The following is a 21,261-nucleotide window of genomic DNA, read 5'->3' as shown; positions in this document are numbered from 1 at the left end:
GGCTGAGTGATGGGCCAGTGACAGTCCATGACATGTCAGAGCTCACTCCTGTCCCAGGCCTTCTCCCCTGCCCCTCACTACAGTGGTCTGAACGCCGAGTGTGGCTCAGAAATGGTACCCCAGCTTGAAGAGGGTATCACTGAATCTCTCAATATGGCAGGCCCTGCCTGAGAGTTCACGAGGAGCTGGATCAGCCACTGTCATCCTGAAGTCAATGCTGAGGAGGCAATATCCTCTCTCATGTCTCTAAGATCTCACGCTTCCAAGTCTAACTGAAGAACTGCCTTGACTGGGCCCTACACCTGACTCTGCCATCTGCATCCACCCAACTCCTTCCTCTGAGCTAATAAGACATTGCTTAGGACTCCATGTTTTTGCTGTTGTTTGATGATTTGTTTACTAGCTCATTCCCCTGTCCTACTGAGACAGGACCAGAGAGAGGGCATGGAGAGTAGGCTCCACACAGAAAGAGACATTTTCTCTTTCACCTGTGAGGCAGGGTGGCAGTGCCCAGCACACAGCAAGTGCCCAACAGGCTGCAGGTGAAATGAATTCTGCTGTACAATGGTAGCCCCTAAACCTCCACATAGGTGGCATGCAGATGGCAAGGCACTTGGGGGGAGGTGGGGATAAAGGAACTCAACATAGCCAACACCTTGCTTTTACTTAAGACTGTGAATTTACTATAAATGTGGGTGTTGGTCAGGATTTGTGGGCAGTTCAAGTGTTCCCCAGTGCCTCCATGCCCACCCTCCATTGTCTTGGATTGGTAACTCATTCCCACCCACCCCTTCTCCAGCCTCCACCAGGGCCTTAATTCACTGGGGGCAGAACAAGTGACCTAGTGCACAAGAAAATGAATGAATAGATAGTAATTCATAAAGCCCCTCCTAAGGTCTGTCTGCTTTGATCAACTGATGTCAGGACCCAGAATCAGTGTGCAAGTTAAAACCAAGAGCAAAGTCTGGGGGCCATGGAGGGAGGCAGGGCAAGTGAGGATGTGGGAGCCAGGGCTGGGAAGCCTGAGTGCTGCACAGGCAGCCAGAAAACTAACCCGGAAAGATCAGGCCACCCTGATGGATGCTTTCCATGGGAAAGAGAGTTCAAGTACCCAGCAGACGAACTATGAGTTTGGAACTGTCCCGTAGTAGCCCCTTCATCAGGGGGCTTGTGCTTGTTTGGAATAAGCAGGCCCATGTGGCTGAGTCCATGTGCATGAGGACAATGGAAACATGGATGCCAGAAAGCATGGTACCCACAGGCTGGGGTGGTCCAGGTCCCCAGTTCCAGTGGTGCTGCCTCTACCAGGCGGAGGCTGTGGGTGAGCTTTGCCCCACTGTGTCTCAGCTGCAAAGCAGGAAGGTCTTTCACCCCTGAAATCTGTGACTTATGTCCCAGTCACAAAAAGAGCTTCAGTGTAAAAGAAAAGGAATTATCCACCATGGAAAGGCGTTAGTTAATATGTACATGAACTGAAGTTGTTTAAAATATGTATGTGTATATGTTTATTGGCAATTTACTAGTAAACTTTTACTAGTATATATTTACTACTACATTTTTACTTGAGCATAGTTGTTTCCCAATAATTAGTAAAAAAAAATTTTTAAATCACAATTATGGTAAGTGGGTTATTAATAAATACAGTGTCTGCTAATTAAAAAGTTTAAAAAGCACCCTGCTTCTTAATCCTGCTGCTACATCACAATATTTGGAATTATGCTCAGAGTTTCTTGTGTGAGTAGAGGTAGACTATGCTGCAGAAACGAACATGTTCTTTTCTGTTAGGTCTGACAAAAGACGTGTTGATTTTTTTGTTGTTACAGAAAAAAATCCTCTTCTAGTTGGGTGCAGTGGCTTACACCTGTAATCCCAATGCTGTGGGAGGCAGAGGCAGGAGGATCACTTAAGTCCAGGAGTTTGAGACCAGTCTGGGCAACATGGTAAGATCTTATCTCTACTAAAAATTTTAAAAATTAGCTGGGTGTGGTGGCACGCACCTGTAGTCCTAGCTACTTGGGAGGCTGAGGTGGGTAGATGCCTTGAGCCTGGGAGGTCGAGGCTACAGTGAGCCCTGTTTGTGCCAGTGCATTCCAGCCTGGGCAACAAAGCAAAATCCTGTCTCAAAACCAAACAAACAAAAACGAAAAACAAAACAAAAAAATCCCTCTTCTACACCTTGGTTTCCTCATCTATAAAATTTAGAGGAATTGTGGATTTGAATCTGTTCACACCTGGGATATAAAAGGTGAGGTCTTAAGATCCCACACACTCATTTTGCATCTCTGTCCAGGGCCAACAGAATAGCCAAATCTGCTGAGTGTCCCATGCAGTGGCCCTTTCTGCAACACAGGAAGCCTTCCCAAGCAGCAAGGAGACCCAGGCGTGAACAGACACCATTTCCTAGCACCAACTGGCTGCCACCCAGCATTTGCCCGAGATGTTGAAAAGAATGGGGGGCCACAGAGAACCACAGGGATGTCCAGTGGAGATGGTCCGAGTGCCCTCTTCCTGGGTAATCTAAGTTAAAACGGCTTCCTACTGGCTTTGCAGAAATGCCAAAATCATCACATTCATGATGTGAAGTAATAACTTCCCCATTCTACAGAGGAGCCAATGGAAGCTCATAGAAGCTAGTAAGTGGTTTGCCCAAAAGAAAAATGAACTCTCCGTAGTTCTTCACAATGATTCTGTTTTACTATCAGAAATTGGGGTCCTTGGTCAGTGGTCCCAGCACTTCTCTGCATGCCAGGTGCCATGCTGGCAACCTTGGATCCATTCACTCCTGGGAGCTGCAGTTACCCTCTGGGAGGCAGGTTCAGAAAAGCTCCTTTCACAGCAAGGTTTCTATAAATACAGAACTCGTCTTGCCTCTCTGCCAGTGTGGGTCATGGAAAAACTTGTGGCTGTACAGAATGGGGATTAAATCCCCAATCTGGCCCAACGTTTTTGAGATTTCAGCTCTTAAGGACCGATCAATGATATCATCTATAAAATGAGGATGAGCACTAGGGTACCATCATGAGGGGCACCTTATCCTAGACCTTGGAGAATAAAGCTAATTATGGACACTTCAAAGACAAGTGTGGAGATGCCAAATTAAAGAAACAGAATGAGTCTTCAGTCAGGAAGATTCAAGGATTGCTTGAACTGGGTATCTCTGGCATGTATTAAAAGTTGTAGTTAATTGTGTGTGTGATTTTAATGTATCTCCCCTGCTAAGCTGTAAGTTAAGGAGCACAGGAACCCAATCCATCCTTCTCTGCTTTTGTCCCGGGCACCTGGTCACACGACAAGCACTCAGTAAATTAATAAATGAGACGGAGCTAAGGAAAGAATGTGTCAATCAGAGAGGTCAGCCAGGGAAGCCCAGAGAAATGAGGCTGACAGCACAGTACCATCCAAACTCTGGCCGGGAGAGGAACTGCTGGCAAAGAGCCTACTGCTGATGATACAGACACCCTGGAGGTGTGTGCCCAGGTTGGTCACACTCACACATTCTGGGCCCTTGGGCTACTATTTACAATGAGATGAATGAACTGGCCTCTGGGATCACACACCAGGTCTGTGAGCTGGTATGAGCTAATTTCGCCAAGGAATGAGCCTGCTCTTCCAATATAGCCAGACCTGGAGTGACAGCAGGCAGGTCAGGTGAAGAGAGCTGCCCCATGACATCTCTCCGGCCAGCCCACTGGCCCCTCCCAGATGGTCCTTAAACTTCCAAGCTGCAGGATTTGCTGCTACTTTTTCTAGAACACCTACTTTGCAAGGTTTGGCTGTAAGGATGTAAATAATGAAAAGGACCAGCTCCAAATGTGCACTTAACAAACAGTGCTATGAATATTGCTCCTTAAGGCACACATCTCATCAGTAACTGAGTCAGGATTCCATGAATAAAGATGTGCTGTGTTCTGTCCCATGGAGCTGACAATGTAGAGTACAGATAAGGACCATGGTGAATCAAACAGGCTGCAAGTCTAGCAGATCTCCAGGGGAAGAGGGGGGTCACGGTGAGCAGGAATGCCTGGGGTAGAGCTCATGGAGATGGTGGAAGGTGAACACATGGTGAATCAGCATCAGGGGCCATATGGCCCTCCTCGGGACAGTGGTCACATGTCTGTGGTATGACTGGCACAACAACCAGAGGCCACAGCCAACATCCCATGATGCTTGACATCTTACACAGTGAACTGTCATGCCCTCGATACAGCGGCAGCTTGATGATGGACACTGGATACATGAAAAGGCAGAGGGAGTATGGGGTCTAGATGCAGAGGAGGAAGGAACACGGGGTTCAGGGATGGCGATGAGGAGCAGAGGCTTTGCAAGGATGGACCCTCAGGTACTTACTTTTTTCAGAGTAAAAGGAGGCGCTTGTTGATCTAGAGAAGGAAGCATTCCTCTGGCCTGTAGCTAGTTACCTAATCTCTGGTCCTGGGACACTTTTGCATTGATGTTTCTCTGTGGTGGCAGCTCTGGCTTGCTGGTCAGTTTCCAATCCCAAGCCCAAGATGCAAGGGGGTGGGATGGGCACAGCATTTGTTCCAATACCTTTCTTGACCTACCTTTTTTCCAAAGGTTGGCATGGCCCTGTGGAATAGGGTGGGCCCCGTAATATTCTTACTTTACAGTACTGAATAAGGTAACAAAATGTAGATTTAAAAAGAATGGGCAATGGGATGGAAACACACATGCACTCAGACAAGGAAGCTTTCTGGCCAAAAAGAAAGTGGAATATCTTTTTATCTTTCCAATGTACAAATACTGAATTTGCAGTGTCAAAGCAAAGCAACTTTTTGAAAATGGAAAGGATGGCCGCATTATGCACACTGGTATGAGAACTTTTCACCCAGAGAAATACAAAGCATGCATGCATATACATACCCGGCTTGGGTACTGTCGCGATACGGCAGCACTGAAAATATACTACAGAAGGATCTTCTGCCACTGATAAGGACTATTCTAAAAAATAAAAAAAAAGAACAAACAACAAACACACTAAATGCAAAGGCTCAAACTAAAAAAAAAAATCTATAGCAATTAAGCATTCATGGCATTCACAGCAGTGTTTACACACTCCCACCACCTCCTCTGGCAGATGGTATTCTGCTCTCCCTGCAAAATGCAACCTCAGCGCAGCAGGAGAGGGCTGCCTCTCCTCATCTGAATATTAACAAGTGAGACACCAGCAAGGGTCACTAATGAGCACACCTGCACCCCTTCTCCAGCAAGACCTGCTTGCTGTGTATTGCACATGCAAGAGGGAGGAGACAGAGCTGAGTCCAGGGTGCCCAGGGCTGAGGGGGCAGTCAGACCACATTTAAACCACTGATTTCTATTCTGCAGTGAGCAATGCAAGAGCAATAGGGCCGGAAACCATGAGCAGGAGAGACACTCAGATGCCATTATGATCATTAGGTTTTTCATCTGCTGGCAACATGTTAGGTTCTGAGAATAGGGAACACTTATATAACCAGTCTTAGCCTCCATTCCTGCTATAAAGATACTACTGGAAACAGTTCTATAAGATGGTCTTATGCAATCAAAAACCACTTAAAAAATTAAAACAAAAACAGAAAGCCTCAAAAGCACTTATCCTCACATTTGAGAATAACTTTTGCCAACGGGAACTGCTGATGATAAACTGGAGAAATGAGTGGAAGAGATTTAAAAAGAAACAATACTCTGTGTAGTGCAAAGTCAATACACATCATATGGGAAGCTTATTTACTTTTGTCATCCTTTCCTTCGACAACCATAAGAAGACCAGGGAAATAGTACTACTACATGCCTCAAGGTTTGGGGATGTCAACTTGGTTGTAAAACTATGAAATTAAATCATCCTGGGATGTAGTCCGGCTCCCTGGCATGGCAAACCAGGCCCTGTGTCTCCTGGTTTCTGTCTCTCCAGTTTCAACACCCACAAAATTTCCCCTGCATTTTATCATTCTACCCATGCCCTGGCCCTTACGGTACCCTCACCTTAACAAAAAATCCTGCTGTTTTATAATCATGTTCTTCACATGCTATTTCTTCTGCCTGAATGCCCCACCTTGAAATACCCAATAAACTCCTATTTATTCTTCAAAACCTCACTCAGAAGTACCCCCTCCAGGGAGTGTTTCCTGCCCCTCTTCGCGTAATTACTTGTTCCCTTTTTGTGCTGTCTCCAATTCCCCATTCACACGTCCAGGAGGGCACTGTTGTGATCTGTGCTGCTAATCATTTGCCTCCCTCCTTTTCTAGAAGGTGAGTCCAGGCAGAGGTTTAGTATGGGGCGGCCCCTCCCATCTATGTGTATTAGATGTCACTGAAATGCACTGTGAGCCTCATAGCACAAGCACTTGAGTATCCGTCATGGGAGGACAGGGCTGCAGGTGTCTTTGGCAATCAAAAGCCATTTTTGGCATCAATTCCTAGCAGTTCATATCCACAGTGGTTAATGAAATGAGACCAAAGCAACACCCCCAGCTTCGAACACCAGATGTCACTTTTGTTTGACCTTGGTCAGCTTACTAACTCTTGTGAGCCTCAGTCTGCCCTTCTAAAAAATGGGAGAAAATGAGTAACAATCTTATTGGAATGTTGTAAGAGTACGTGAGTTGATACTTGGGGAACCCTCAGAACAGCAACTGGCACATAGTACACACTCAATAAATATGAATCATCTTTACTGCAGACCAGCTTCTTGTGCTAGGATTCAGGTTTTCCAGCCTCATCCATGGACTCAGAACCTCTTCAGACCTCTGTGCTCAATACCCAGGCCTGCTGAGACCTGAAAGTCTATGCTGCTAGGACAGCTGAAGGACCCCATGCACAGCTGTCTGCATTGGTGTGGCATGAGATGTACACAGAGATGCTGCTAATGGGAGATGCTGCTCATCAGATACCACAGGCCCTCACCCTGGTCACTATCGAGGACAGGGCATCATGTCCAGAGTGGACCGTCAAAGGCTGAAGGGCCAGGGGTTACAGGAATCATGAGCATACCCTGCTGAACACCAACCAGGCTCCTTAAGCATGCCTGCATGGAGCCCAGCAACAGAGCTTCTCATGCTGCAATGCCCATGTAATTTACCTACGCAGACATAACAGCCAATACTTACTAAGTATTGATTACGTGTCAAATTCTAAATGCTTTAACTGATGAGGCATGTCAAGTCAGTGATGTGCCAAAGGAGATGCACCGGCAGGTGGGGCAGGGCAGAGATTGGAACTTGAACTCCTTACCACTATGAATGCTCTTCCCTAAACCTTACTAGAAAAGCCTGCTCCTGGGGGTGTGACTGGGTACCCTTGGACTTCTTGGATAAGTCTGCCTTCATCCAGGTGTTCTAGGCTGGCTTTCCAGCCTGGCCTGTGGGTCACCATGCCCAGTGAGGGAGGGGCCAGAGGGTGACAGATCACACATCACTGACCTTGGACCTCAGCCTGGCCCCTTCCCAGATGGAAGGGCAGAGGCTCTCCACACCCTCACTGCCACTCACTATCATCAAAGTCTTAGAGCGACTCATTCCCGTGTCACTGGGCATCGATGTCCTCTGCCACATGGTGGCAGGACACGGCAGCAGGAACGTCTGAACAAACTCCACTGGCTTGGCGATACTGCATTTTCTTCACTACTCATTGCTAATGTGTCCTTCCTTCCCACAAACTCAATTTGTTTGGACATTCTTAATAGAGCAAGATAATGAGAGAAGATAAATGCAAATGCAATCTAAGTCATCTTTCCAACTTTTTTTTTTTGAGATGGAGTCACCCAGGTACAGTGGCGCACTCTCGGCTCGCTGCAACCTCCATCTCCTGGGTTTCAACCATTCTCCCGCCTCAGCCTCCCGAGTAGCTGAGACTACAGGCGTGCACCACCACGCCTGGCTAATTTTTGTATTTTTTAGTAGAGACAGGGTTTCACCATGTTGGTCAGGCTGCTCTGGAACTCCTGACCTTGTGACCCGTCCGCCTCTGCCTCCCAAAGTGCTGGGATTACAGGTGTGAGCCACCGCACCCGGCTCTTTCCAACCTTTCAACTACAAGGTGCCTATCAGCAAATGGGCTGCTCGTACTATTAAATGGGTGTTCACTCTGGGTGGTTCACACCATTAGCTCTAGGAGAGGCTGACAACATGGTGCTCATTCAGAAAAACGTGGTTTTTTACTGCATAGGTCAAGTTTAGCAACTATGAATGTGGACTATTTCTCAACAATTCCAGTAGGGTAGCTATTTCCCTGGCTGGTCAGTCTCAAGCAGCTGGAGGAAGGGCGAAGGGAGTAAGGAATATCACATCTTTGGGCCTTCCCCTCCCTTCTCCAGTCATTTCATAGACCCTCACTTTCTGCAGGGACCAGAGGAGGAATTCACAGCAGAGACCCATGCAGAAGCTGTGCAGCCAGTTTGCCAATGGAGCTTCCAAGAACACCTCATACGTGTTTCCTGGAGTAGTTCTGGCCTCTGGGAGGGACTGCAGGCCTGAGCCACAACAGGCAGGTATCAGCAAGTGATGACTCCAGTCTCCTCCGCTTCCTTCACTGGGAAACCTTGAACAGCAGGTTCTGACAACAGGTCCCATGTGATCAGCCGTTCTGTTTAGAACCTGTGGGGTTCATGTGAATTTGCAGCTTTTCTCTTTATAAACATTAGGGAAATGTCCATGGCAATGGAGATATACAAGAAGAGAATCGGTTGTTTGGCTCCTTGCAGGTACCTCTGTTATTTGAAAGAGAATTCAATCAATGACATAAACAAGCACGGTCCACTTGCAGTGGGCTTCAGACCTTGACCACCCTCATGTCTTTGCCTCCAGCCACTGCAGCTCTCTTCTCTTAGGCCCAAATGCCATGCAAAAGGCCCAAATCATTTTTACCACCTGTGAATGCAACACTTAGAGTTGAAATGACCAGAAAATATTACATGAACCATTATGACTTCAAAAGAGGAATTAATTCCAGGGAGATGGATCTTTAAGGAATTAAAGGTCACGTTTCTGCAGGAACATCTGCCAGAGGAAAAAAAAACAGCAAAGGAAAACATTCCCTGGGGCTGCAGCCCACATGGGCAAAGCATCTCGGATACACAATGCTTCCTGAAACTTCCAGGGATCCTCATGAGTGCTTGGAAGCTGAAGGGGCACCATCCAGCTTTCTTCCTCACACAGTCTCATTGCCATGCTCTTAGGAAAGCGCTTCTCATCTTGCAGCTTCAGGCCACAAAGCTTCCACAGACACAACTAGCTCAAATGACACTGGGTGTCCAGAACAGCCGGAAGATGCACAAGGACACCCTCCCCTCAGGTGACAGAGCACCATGGGCCACTTTTCACCAAGTCCACTTTTACCCCCTCAGCCTGGCACTGGTGATGTCTAAAAAGGCAATGTCTCTCACCATCCAGGACCTTCAAGTATTTCCTCTTTTGCCAAAAAACCAGAGCCTTGTTCTATTTCCAGCCCGCTGGGGAGCCTCTATTGGTTGTGAGGTCTCATTTCTTCTAGGTGAAATGTTCCATTACACAGGAATATTCTCTTAAGGACATAAAAACAAGCAACCAACTCCAAGAGGAGATGAAAATCACAGAGGAAAGAAAATCACATCTGCAGTAATGGAGGGTGGGGGTGAGTATGATGATGCCCAAACGCAGCCCAGGGGTGTCTGCAGCCCAGGGGTCTGCATTAGGAACTAGGCACACATGCAGAAATTCTGTGGTTCTTTCCCTCCAGGCACAGGAAGCAAGACAGAATACGCCTAAAAAGCTGATGTAGGTTCAACTGTGTTCCCCAAATGACATGTTGAAACCCTATGACCCAGTACCTGTGGTTGTGGCCTTATTTGTAAATACAGTAGTCCCCCTTTATCCACAAGGGATGTGTTCCAGAACCCCCAGGGGATGTCTGACACCGGGACAGCCCTGAAGCCTGCATGTACTGTGCTTTTTCCTTTGCAGTCACATCATATGGGGCAGGTAGTGAGACAATGTAGATACGCTGGACCAAGGGCTGACTCACGTCCCAGATCAGACAGAGTGGAACGGTAAGAGATTTCACCACGCTACTCAGAATGGCATACAACTGAGCACTCATGAATTGTTTCTGGAATTTTCCATTTAATATTTTCATACCATGTGGTTGACTGTGGATAAGGAGGGATTGCTGCAGCATCTTTGCAGATGTTATCAAGTGAGGATGAGGTCCTGCTGGGTCAGAGAGGGCCTTCAATCCTATGACTGGTGTCCTTACAAGGGGCAAGGGATTTGGAGACACCTAGACATGCACGGAGGGAAGCTCACGCAACGGTGGACAGAGACGGGAGCGGTGCAGCTGTAAGCCGAGCACACCAAGGCTTGCCGGCACCACCAGATGCTGGGAAGAGTTGAGAGCTGATTCTTCTTCCCCTGGAGCTCAGAGGGAGCACAAGTCTCCAGAACAGGGAGAGAACCCCTTGTTGTTGTCTGAATCACCCAGTTTGTGGCACCTTGTAGGGTAGCCCTGGAAAGGGACATAGCTCTCCTTAGCATGGCTCTGGGCCACACATCCCGGCTCAGCAGGTCCTCTGCACACCACACTATGAGCGCTATGTACAGAAACAGTGAAGCCGTGAAGACCAATGTCAGGAGACAAATGAATATTATGAAATCTGGAAAACCCGTTCTCTTCCCAGCTCCTCTCTGCCCTCTTTTCCCACAGCCGTTCCTTCCTCCTCTCACAATACTTTATTAAAAGTTGGAAGAAAAGGACTTGACCCCTTTCCGCCTCTTCTGAAGGGCTGGCAATGGTGTAATGAGAGTTGAATGAAAACACCACCACCAACAACAAAATGTTCTTGTTTACTCTATTTAAATGCTCATGAGCTATCGGGGGGATGCTTTTCCTCCTTGGGAACGACTCCCCTCAGTGTTGAATGTGCCTCATCTGAGTACAAGGGCAAAGTGGAGAGTTGGTAGGGGCTCCAAGAACACTCTTCACAGAGCGATCTGTTCCTTTCTACCTGGAGTGGGAAGGAAACGCTATTCCAGGGCAGAATAGCTGGGAAGAAAAGGGGCCCCATGGACAAGAGGGCACTAGAACAAGAAGCCTGGTGCTGGGGGCGGCAGAGGAGGAGGCAGTGTGGGATTCCAACAGGTGGGAACAGGAGGAAGGGAAGCAGGCTTAGCCCTGTGAAGTGGGGAGTTTGGAACCAGGGAACTGGGGGCATGAGTTAAATGGTCTGATATATCTGAGGATCTGTGCTAAGCTGCCCACAAATAGCACATAGTGGTGCTGTTAATGGTGGAGGCATTAGTCTTCTCTTCATGACTGTCACTGCCACCTCCACCACTGACTTCCGTGGCCACTAAGATCACTGCGGGAAGCAGCAGGACAGGCCTCGCCATCTGCTAAGGAGGCACCCTTATCCTACAATCTAGGGAGTGGCAAATTTCTGATAAACAAGTTATATAATCTTCCTTTCCTCCCCCTTCCCTTACACAAATATTTTCTGAGCTCTTACTCCATGCCAGACATTTGTACTAGGTGCCGGGGATCTGACGATGAATGGCCTAGCTAAGAGCTCCCTCCTTGCAAAGCTTAGGGGTGGTTGGGGGATACATCCAGGCAGAGGTGTAAGTTCTCTGATGGGAAGTTGGGGGCACTACTAAGCCCACAGGAAGAATAATCCCCCTTAAAGGAGGGAAGGTGGGCTTCCTGGAGCAGCTGATAACTAAGCTGAGACCTCATGGATAAGTGACAACCAGGCTACAGTGAGAAGATATGCTGGCGGGAAAACTGGCGTGAGTCAAGTTTGGGAGAAAGCACATTCAGCCTATTCAAGGAACTGAGTGAATAATAAAAGTTCACGGACCTCCACATGCCTGACTCGCCAGTGTTTCCACTTCCCTCTGTACACCCCTTTGACCCACACCCCTGACACACGCAAACCTCAGGCTGGCAGGCTGTTTGTCACCAACCCCCACCGAGCTGTACACTTATATATAGGCCAATCCTGTTTATGTCAGTTGTATTATTATTTATATTTACACTTATTTATTAAAGACTGTGCACTGCTTAGGAGAAAAGGTTAGTAAATGCTGAAGGAAATGCCTCACACCTGTAATCCCAGAACTTTGGGAAGCTGAGGTGGGAGATCACTTGAACTCAGGAGTTCGAGACCAGCCTGGGCAACATAGTGAGAACCTGTTTCTATTAAAAATCAAAAAATTAGCTGGGTGTGGTGGCACACACCTGTAGTCCCAGCGACTTAAGAGGCTGAGGTGGGAGGATTGCTTGAGCCCAGGATTCAAGTCTGCAGTGGGCTATGATTGTGCCACTGCATTCCTGGGTGACAGAGCAAGACCTTTTCTCAAAAAAAAAAAAAAAAAAAACAAAGTGTGCACAAACTCTAAAGAATGTGGAAAATAAAGAGAAATACTGTCTCAATTTTTTGTTTAATACCGGCTGCTTTAAAAAATAATCACACAAGGTAAGTCACTGAAAAAAAAAAACTGCAGTTGAAACAGGTATGAGCAAGACTATAAAAGATTAGGAAAAATACTGTAAAAATCCAAACAGATTTTGCACTTAGATTCTTGGGCCACTTTCGAGAAGTCCTATGTGGACATCCCAGGAATAGGTGGGGACAATGAGGACATAAGGAAGTTGATGCCACAGACACTCTGATCTGTGGACCCCCACACAAAGGAAAGGCATGGCATGAAAAGCTGCAGAATGGACCATCATGCAAGCACCATGTCTAAGCATGACATCTAAGCTGTGTAGATTTCTGTGAGCATTTCCTTCGGCATTTACTAACCTTTGCCCCTAAGCAAGCGATTACTGTGAATAATTCAGCATAGCTGAGGGTGAAACGGAAGAGAAGCAGTAGTCGAACTGTGAAGCCGGCTAGAAAAAGGCCTCCTGAGCCCTGTGAGGAAGTCAGGGCTTGGAAGTCCCCAGCTGAAGGTGGGGATCGCAGCAATGGCATGGAGAAGCAGTGACGGGAGTGGAGTGGGGTGAGAAGTGAGGAAAGGCTGGGATGGTTTGGGAGGAAGGTGGGCAGTGAGGAAGGCAGGCATCGTCAGACGGGCAGCAAAGCTCACCAAGTCAGAGCACCACAAACTGGGTGGCTTAAACAACAGAAATGTATTGTCTCACAGTTCTGGAGGCCAGAAGTCCAAGATCAAGGTGTTGGCAGGCCCATGATCCATTCTGAAGGTACTGAGGAAGGGTCTGCTCCAGGCCTGTCTCCCGGCTACTGGTGGCTCCATGGCTTGTGGCAGCATCATTCCAATCTGCATACAGCATTCTCCCCATGTGCCTCTGTCTGTGCCCCAGTCTCCCTTTCTTTCTTTCTTTTTGAGATGGAGTCTCACTCTGTCATCCAGGCTAGAGTACCGTGGCACGATCTTAGCTCACTGCAACCTCTGCCTCTCTGGTTCAAGCAATTCTCTTGCCTTAGCCTCCTGAGTAGCTGGGATTACAGGAGCCACCACCACACCTGGCTAATTTTTTTTTGCATTTTTAGTAGAGGCAGGGTTTCACCGTCTTAGCCAGGCTAGTCTTGAACTCCTGACCTTATGATTCACCTACCACAGCCTCCCAAAGTGCTGGGATTACAGGTATAAGCCACTGCATCCAGCCAGTTCTCCCTTTCTTTAAGAGACTGGGGCTTATGCTCTGTCACTCAGACTGGAGGGCAGTGGCATGATCTTAGCTCTCTGCTGCCTTAAACTACTGGGCTCAAGTGATCCTCCCATGTCGGCCTCCCAAACTGCTGAGAATATAGATGTGAGCCATGATGCCTGACTTCAATTTCCTCTTTCTATAAGGATATCAGTCGTATTGATTAGGGCCTGCCCTACTCCAATATAACCTCATCTTAGTGAATTATATCTACTACAACTCTGTTTCAAATAAAGTCACATTCTGAGGTACGGGGAGTTAGGCTCTCAACACAGGAATTTTGGAGGCTAAGGTAAGGGGAAAACAAGAGGAGTTTGGTGTCACAGAAATGAGAATGTCCAGCCAGGCATGGAGGCTCAAGCCTGTGATCCCACTTTAGGAGGCCAAGCTGAGAGGATCACCTGAGGTCAGGAATTCAAGACAGCCTGGCCAACATGGTGAAACTCCATCTCTACTAAAAATACAAACATCAGCTGGGCATGGTGGCAGGCGCCTGTGATCCCAGCTACTGAGGAGGCTGAAGCAGGAGAATCACTGCAACCCAGGAGACGGAGGTTGCAGTAAGCCAAGATCATGCCATTGTACTCCAGCCTGGGTGACAGAGGGAGACAACATCTCAAATAAAAAAAAAAAGAAGTCAGGAAGTCCTTTTGTGATCTCCTCCCCTCCTGCTCAGCCACAACAGCCCAGTAGCTGCATCCTGAACTGTGGTCCAACAGAAATGTATTGTCTCACAGTTCTATAGGCCAGAAGTCCAAGATCAAGGTGTTGGCAGGCCCATGATCCATTCTGAAGGTACTGAGGAAGGGTCTGCTCCAGGCCTGTCTGCTGGCTACTGGTGGCTCCATGGCTTGTGGCTACATCTGCTAGCTGTAATTACTGTTTTCTTCTCAAAGCGCTGCAGACCAATGGTGGAGACCAAGGACTGACGTCTCTGGGCTCCCAGGCCAAGCAGAAGATTAAAACAGAACCACAGATATGGTTTGGCTGTGTCCCCACCCAAATATCTTGAATTGTAGCTCCCATAATTCTCATGTGTGTGAGAGGGACCTGGTGGGAGATAATTCAATCATGGGGTGGTTTCCCCAATACTGTTCTCATGGTGGTGAATAAGTCTCATGAGATCTGATAGTTTTATAAAGGGAAACCCCTTTTGCTTAGCTGTCATTCTCTCTTGACTGATGCTATGTAAGATGCGCCTTTGCCTTCTGACGTGATTGTGAGGCCTCCCCAGCTCTGTGGAACTGTGAATCCATTAAACCTCTTTTTCTTTATAAATTACTCAGTCTCAGGTGTGTTTTTATCAGCAGTGTGAGAACAGACTAATATAACCACCACGGGAAGGTTCCGTCCAACTGGAAATGATTTCCAACCCTTGTATCTTTCCTCTATGACTGCTTTTATTTCTTCAAATCAAACTGGTGGAAAAGCAGCAACAAGTACCCACAGACTGCGAGCTTTTCAGCAGCAAACATGTACCCAGCGTGCAGCACTGAGCACAGCTGCTTTTGATTGAAAATCATTTCTCTCAAAAGCCTCGTGCGGCACTACAGAAGTAGCCAGCCTCACCTCCATGCTGTTTAAAGAGGCATGAATAATAAAACCGGGTGCATGTGTGACCCAGCATACCGGGAACTGGGCATCAGCATTCTTGTTGCTGAGTGACTGCCCTGCATGCCAGCTCCTCTCCTCCATCCCACCACTTAGTGCTAGGAGAATAAAGCCAAGGAAATGCAATGGTCCATCAGACTTGTGAGCAGCTCTAGGGGCCATTTCAGTGAAGGAAGAGCCTGGAACCGGAGCCCCAGTGAGGTCTGGGGAGTCCTAGAGGCTTCTTCAGGCAGTCCCCTCCCTGTGCCCCTAGACTGGGGTTTTGTTAAGAACTCATTATAAACACCAATGACGATAAGAATAACGATGCTTCCTGCCGCCTTCTGCCACTGAGGGGATGGCAGGTGCTAGCCTTTTCACCAAAAACACAATCTCCCAGAGGAAAAAATAGCCTGTTCAGGAAAGGGTCAGTGTTGCTTGACTCACAGAAGATGCTTGACTTCTGTCAAACTGGATGGATTCAATTCAGGGAGAAAAAGCAATGACATTTTTCTTCTTTCAAAAAGGCCAGTCTGGGGCTGGTAATGAGCCGTTTTATTTTTTGAAACATGCCACTTCCTCCAAGTTGTTTCAAACTAAATTAGGCTGACAGTTTGGAACTGATGAGATCACAAACAAGGTCTTAATTTAGGTTATGACCCAACCCCTCTTTCCCTCCAAAACATTTTGGTGAGACAAGGAAAGGCCCCAGCTTGACTTCGGTCACTGTACTTTCACCTCCTTCCTTTAAAAAGCAGGTAAAGAGTGCCGAAGCCTTTTACATTTTTTTTTAACTTCTTCCTACTGAGTTCATACTTTAAAGAAAAAACGCTCTGGCTCAGTTCTTGTATCCACTCCCATCTCAAATCCTTTTACGTCTCTTTGAAAATTCCTCCCAAGGGAGGAGGTAACCGAGTCAACTCACTCCCGGGGATATTTCTCTACCTGTTCACAATGAGAGGATTATCGAAGCAGACCCAGGAGGCGGCACTTCCAGAGCATGTGAAACCATCCCTGCGTGCTATGCCAACACTCAACCCCCAGATGACTTCAAAAGGACACCCAGTAAAAGCCCACACAAGCACGTGACAGAGGGACGAGACACCCATGTGAAACTAGAGCTCTATCACTCTTTAAGACACAGGTTCATGACTCTCAAAAACTGGGAGCACCGAGAGGAAAGGTCCTTTCTTAACAGGACCATGAGGGTCACTAGGCATAAATGCCACAAAAGCCACAAAAGCCACTGGGTGTCTCCAGTCCTTATGCCCAGAATCTCCGCTGTCCTTCTGCTGAGTCAGTCCTTCCTGGCCAGCCATAGGCGAGGCTGTGTAAATGTTTGTCATCTTCAAGGTGTCTCTAATGGCTGGGAACTAGGATTTGTCTTCACTTCTATTTAGCTTCTGCTCTGCAGCACACAGTAGGGTTCTCAGTGAAGATGCAGGTTAGAGCCCATGGTGACCGGCTCTCCTCTTACAATAAGCAGCAGCTTCCACTTGCCAACTGCCCTCCTCAGCGAGGGGTTCAAAGGCCCATTCCAGATGCTGTGGCAGGGGCCGCCAGCCACCTCTCTTCCTTGACAAAAGGCTTGCTCATATATTTGTGACCAGTTTTTCAAAAAGATCTCTTGAGTTGCTTTTGAACTTCGTATCAAAATGAACTCTTTTAGAAGATAATACCCACCCACCCTCTAATTTTCCATAGAAAAGATAAGGTTACCAAAACAAAGTGCAATGCTCACTCCTGACTTTCGATCACCCAGAATGACCGTGTTCCAAGGCAAGTCGGATCACTTGCACCTCTGCTCAGCACGCTGTACGGTTTCCACCTTGCTCACAACCAGACGGACCTCCTCAGTCACCACCGGCTTCGCAGAGCTCATCTTGCTTTCCTTCCTTGCTCTCGTTCAGCTCCACCGCGCTGGCTTTCCTTCAGTTCCTCAAACACACCCCGGACGTTCCGCCTCAGTGTCTGCATGATTGCTGTTCCTTCAGGGCAAGCGCTCTTCACCACTGGGATAGCCCGAAGGCTGGCTCCCTCACCTCCCTCACCCCTCCACTCCCAGGTCTCCCCATCACCCCAGGGTGCCCTTCCCCACCCCCGGCTGCCTCAGTCTCTCTCCATGGCACATCATCTCATCTTTCACCTGTGCACCTTTATCATCACTTCCCTCCCTATTGGAATGTATCCTGTTTTATTCACAGATACATCCCAATAGCCACAGAGCAGGTGCCAGCAAGCATGAGTGGGGAAGGCTGAGGACACACGTCCTGCAGTGCATGTAGTTAAGGAACTGCCTTATCATTGGGCACCTTCTATGTGCATAGTCATTAAACAATAATTCCCTCTTCCCCTAACCCCTGGTAATCTCTGACCTACTTTCTGGCTCTATGGACTATTCTGGATATTTCATATAAATGGAATCATCTGACATTTAACCTTTTGTGACTGGCTCATTTCACTCGGCTTATTTTCCAGGTTCATCACGACTCCTTCCACAGAGTCCACTGCCGGAGGACCATCCTAATACACATCTAGCTTCCTATGACATGACATACACACCGATGGCAACACCACAGATGGGACCTGTCCTGGGTGGGTGCAAAGGCGACACCAGTCTTCAGTGATACTAGCCTTCCATCAGGACAAGCTGAATTAGCTCCCTCTGTATTGGCATTGCATTGTTAGCCTGGGGTGGAACATGCTATTCTTCTAAATGCCAAGATATTTTTCACATGCACTAAAAAGTCTCGATCCTGTGCTATCATCAATAGTCCACCTGAATTACATTTATCGTTGCTCAGTTTAATCTCGGTGGACTAGCTCTGGCATTTCCAGAGAATGAAGTATCTGGATCGTGGTTCTTATCTGTAATGCTCCTTCCTGCTTCTGCTCTCCCTGCTTTTAGTCTTCCACATGGCTGACAAGAGGCTTCTGGGCTTTTACTCCAATCACTGGTCTGCACTGCAGGAGAAAATGCTGGTGGGAATACCACTTGCTGTTCTATTCAAACTTGCCCTCAGGCTGATGATGGTCACTGACAAATTTCAGCCACCTGCAGAAACTCCAGCTTCACAATCACCCAGCCCTTCTCACCGCTGTATCCACTGGGACGTGCGATAGTGAGGAATAGCCTGACATTTTGCTGCAATCTAGAAACGTAATGTCCATGGCAGTTCCTCACTTTACTAATCAAGTTATTCCATCAATGAGGAATCAAAGCTGATGAGACATAACTTTTTCTTAGTGAACTCATGTTGACTGCTAGCAACCTCCACACAAACCATCTGTTCTCAAACTCTGCTCACCATCAGCTCTAGGCTTGCCAGTCCATGATTATTAGAATCTACCCTCTCCCATCACCCTCACGCTTTTTTTTTTCCACTTTAAGGTAACTTTTGCCTGGCAACAGACATAGAATTTCATTCATTCTCCACGGCACTTTAAAAATTATTTGTATTTCCAAATTCTTTCCATTCTCCAGGATCTAGTCCTGGTGACTAAAATTCACTTAAGAGGCCTCTTTTATTCAGCAAACACTTGCTTAGTGTCTACTGTATGACTGGCATGTGGCTCTGTTTAGAGTCTACACTTCCAGTTCTACTCGGTAAGGAAGCTAAAAGCAGGCCAGCAGCTGACATATGCTGACCCCATCCCATCACCCCAAGAAGTGTGCCACTCTTTCCCTTCCGCTTCTGAACGTGGTCTTGACAGTAGCAGCCTATGGATATTACTGGTGTTTTATTTTATTGGTGGGGGGAAAATATACATGTAAATACATATATTTACATGTAAATATATACAAATACATATATACACACACATATATAAAAACATAAAATGCCACTTAGTGTGCAATTCAGTGTCACTAAGTACATGCACAATGTTGGGGAACCATCATCACTATGTATTTCCAAAACATTTCCATCACCCCCACAGAAAATCTGTACTCATTAAGCAATAATTCCCTCTTTCCCTAACCCTTGGAAACCTCTTACCTACTTTCTGTCTCTATGGACTATTCTGGATATTTCATATAAATGGAGTCATATGACGTTTGACCTTTTGTGACTGGCTCATTTCACTCGGCTTACTTTCCAGATTCATCCACATTGTGGCAGATATCAGTACTTCATTCCTTTTCATGGCTGAATATTATTCCACTGTATGGATACAGCACATGGTCTATCCATGCATCTGCTGATGAGACACGGTGTTGTTTTCACCTTTTAGCTATTGCGAATAACGCTGCATTGGTCTATAAACGTCTGTTTGAATACCTATTTCAATTCTGCTGGGTGTACAACCAGCAATTAGTTGCTGGGTAATTAATTACAACTAGCAATTAATTAATTGTGTGGTAATTTTGTTTGACTTTTTGAAGAACCACCAAATTTCCCCACAGCATCTACCATTTTATGTTCCATCAGCAGCGTATGATGGTTCCAATTTTACTTTTTTTTTAACAAGCTTTGGTTCATCCAGACATTAGTCTCCCTCACCCCATTCTTGCAAATTTGCTTAAGCCATTAAAAAAATTAACCCTTGGCCTTTAGTGAATGACTTTTTAAAACTCAGAATGCAAGGGAGAATTTTCTCAAATTCTGTCAATTTTCTCTAAAACTGTCTTACTGCATATGGATTTTAACTCCCATCATTCTCATCAATGGAGAGAATGAACGTTGCAATGTGATGGCTGGATGTGAATTCTACTTCCCACTCTCTAGCCCTGCGCTCCAGTTTCCTCCTCCATAAACTGGGATCAGGAGTGTTTTAGTTTCTTACAGCTGCAGAACAAATTGCCACAAAGTTAGTGGCGTAAAACAACACACACATATGATCTTACAATTCCGGAGCTCAGACTTGGAAATGGGACTCATGGAGCTAAAATCGAGGTGTCAGCAGAGCTGGTTCTCATGGGAGGCTGTAGGGCGAATTGGCTTCCTTGCCTTTTCCAGAGTCTTAGCGGCTGCTTGCACTTCCTGGTTTATTGCTCCATCCTGCACCTTCAAAGCCAGAAAGCCGGAGGAGTCTTTCTCCTATTGCATCACTCTGACACTCAAAATCCTGCCCCTTTCTTCTACTTTTAAGGGCTCTGTAATTAGACTGGGGCCACTTGAATAATCTGGGGTAAATTCTCATGTAAAGGTCAGCTCATTTGCACCTTAGTTCACCTTTGCCATGTAACCTAACAGTCCCAGGTCCCAGGGATGGGGCGTGACCATCTCCGAGGGCCGTTACTCTGCCTGCCACAAGACAGTAATACTCTACTCAGAAGGCTGTTTCAAGGATTATTTCTAAATTCTTTCCATTCCTCAAGATCTAGTCCTGAAGACAAACTCATTTAAAAGGCATCCCTACTCATTTATTTGATGAACACCTACTAAATTTTGAGTTAATGAAACAAAGGATGCTTGTATTTTGGGGTTTTGGTGGTGGTTTTTGTTTGTTTTTGATACAGGGTCTTGCTCTGTTGCCCAGGCTAGAGTATAGAGGCGTGATCTCGGCTCACTGCAGCCTCCATCCCCTGGACTCAAGCAGTCCTCCCACCTCAGCCTCCCTAATAGCTAGGACCACAGTCGAGTGTCACCATGCCTGGATAACTTTTGTAATTTTTGTAGAGACAGGGTTTCACGATGCTGCTCATGCTGGTCTTGAACTTCTGAGCTCAAGCGATCCAGTTGACTTAGCCTCCCAAAGTCCTGAGATTACAGGCATGAACCATCCTGCCCTGCCTGAAACAAAGCATGTTAAACACTTAGAGCCTAGCATCCAGCAAGCACTCAATCAAGGTATCTATTATCAACGTATCATCTCTTCTGGAAGTATGGTCCAAGCCAGAAGAATCTACTTCTTAGTCTAAACTTTGTGTGACCGTGCTCCTAAAATCCAGTGAAGCACTGCTTTCTTTTCCAGCTATGAAATCCAGAGGGACTTTCCTTCAGGCCCTGAGGTCTGGCCTGCCTTTTGTGTTAAGGAAGATTTGGAACTGAGAGCAGCTTCCCTCATGGCTTCCCCTACCTGCTAGGA

At 46.9% G+C, this 21,261-nt stretch overlaps 1 protein-coding gene across 4 annotated transcripts in view; it reads right to left on the bottom strand.

The window, feature by feature from the left end:
• Window positions 1-21,261, bottom strand: part of CABLES1 (Cdk5 and Abl enzyme substrate 1) — a 128,145-nt gene that overhangs the window by 43,456 nt on the left and 63,428 nt on the right. For 3 of the 4 annotated variants that reach the window (XM_035270738.3, XM_035270742.3, XM_035270741.3), the window contains one exon: window positions 4,882-4,959. The exons of the other annotated variant lie outside the window; for it this stretch is intronic. In XM_035270738.3, coding sequence (XP_035126629.1) covers window positions 4,882-4,959 — 78 coding nt within the window. The remainder of the gene's footprint in view (window positions 1-4,881; window positions 4,960-21,261) is intronic. 4 annotated transcript variants of the gene reach the window in all.

The sequence above is a fragment of the Callithrix jacchus genome, chromosome 13 (genome assembly GCF_049354715.1).
Source record: "Callithrix jacchus isolate 240 chromosome 13, calJac240_pri, whole genome shotgun sequence".
Classification (NCBI taxonomy): domain Eukaryota; kingdom Metazoa; phylum Chordata; class Mammalia; order Primates; family Cebidae; genus Callithrix; species Callithrix jacchus.
This window is presented reverse-complemented; position numbering and strand designations above follow the sequence as displayed.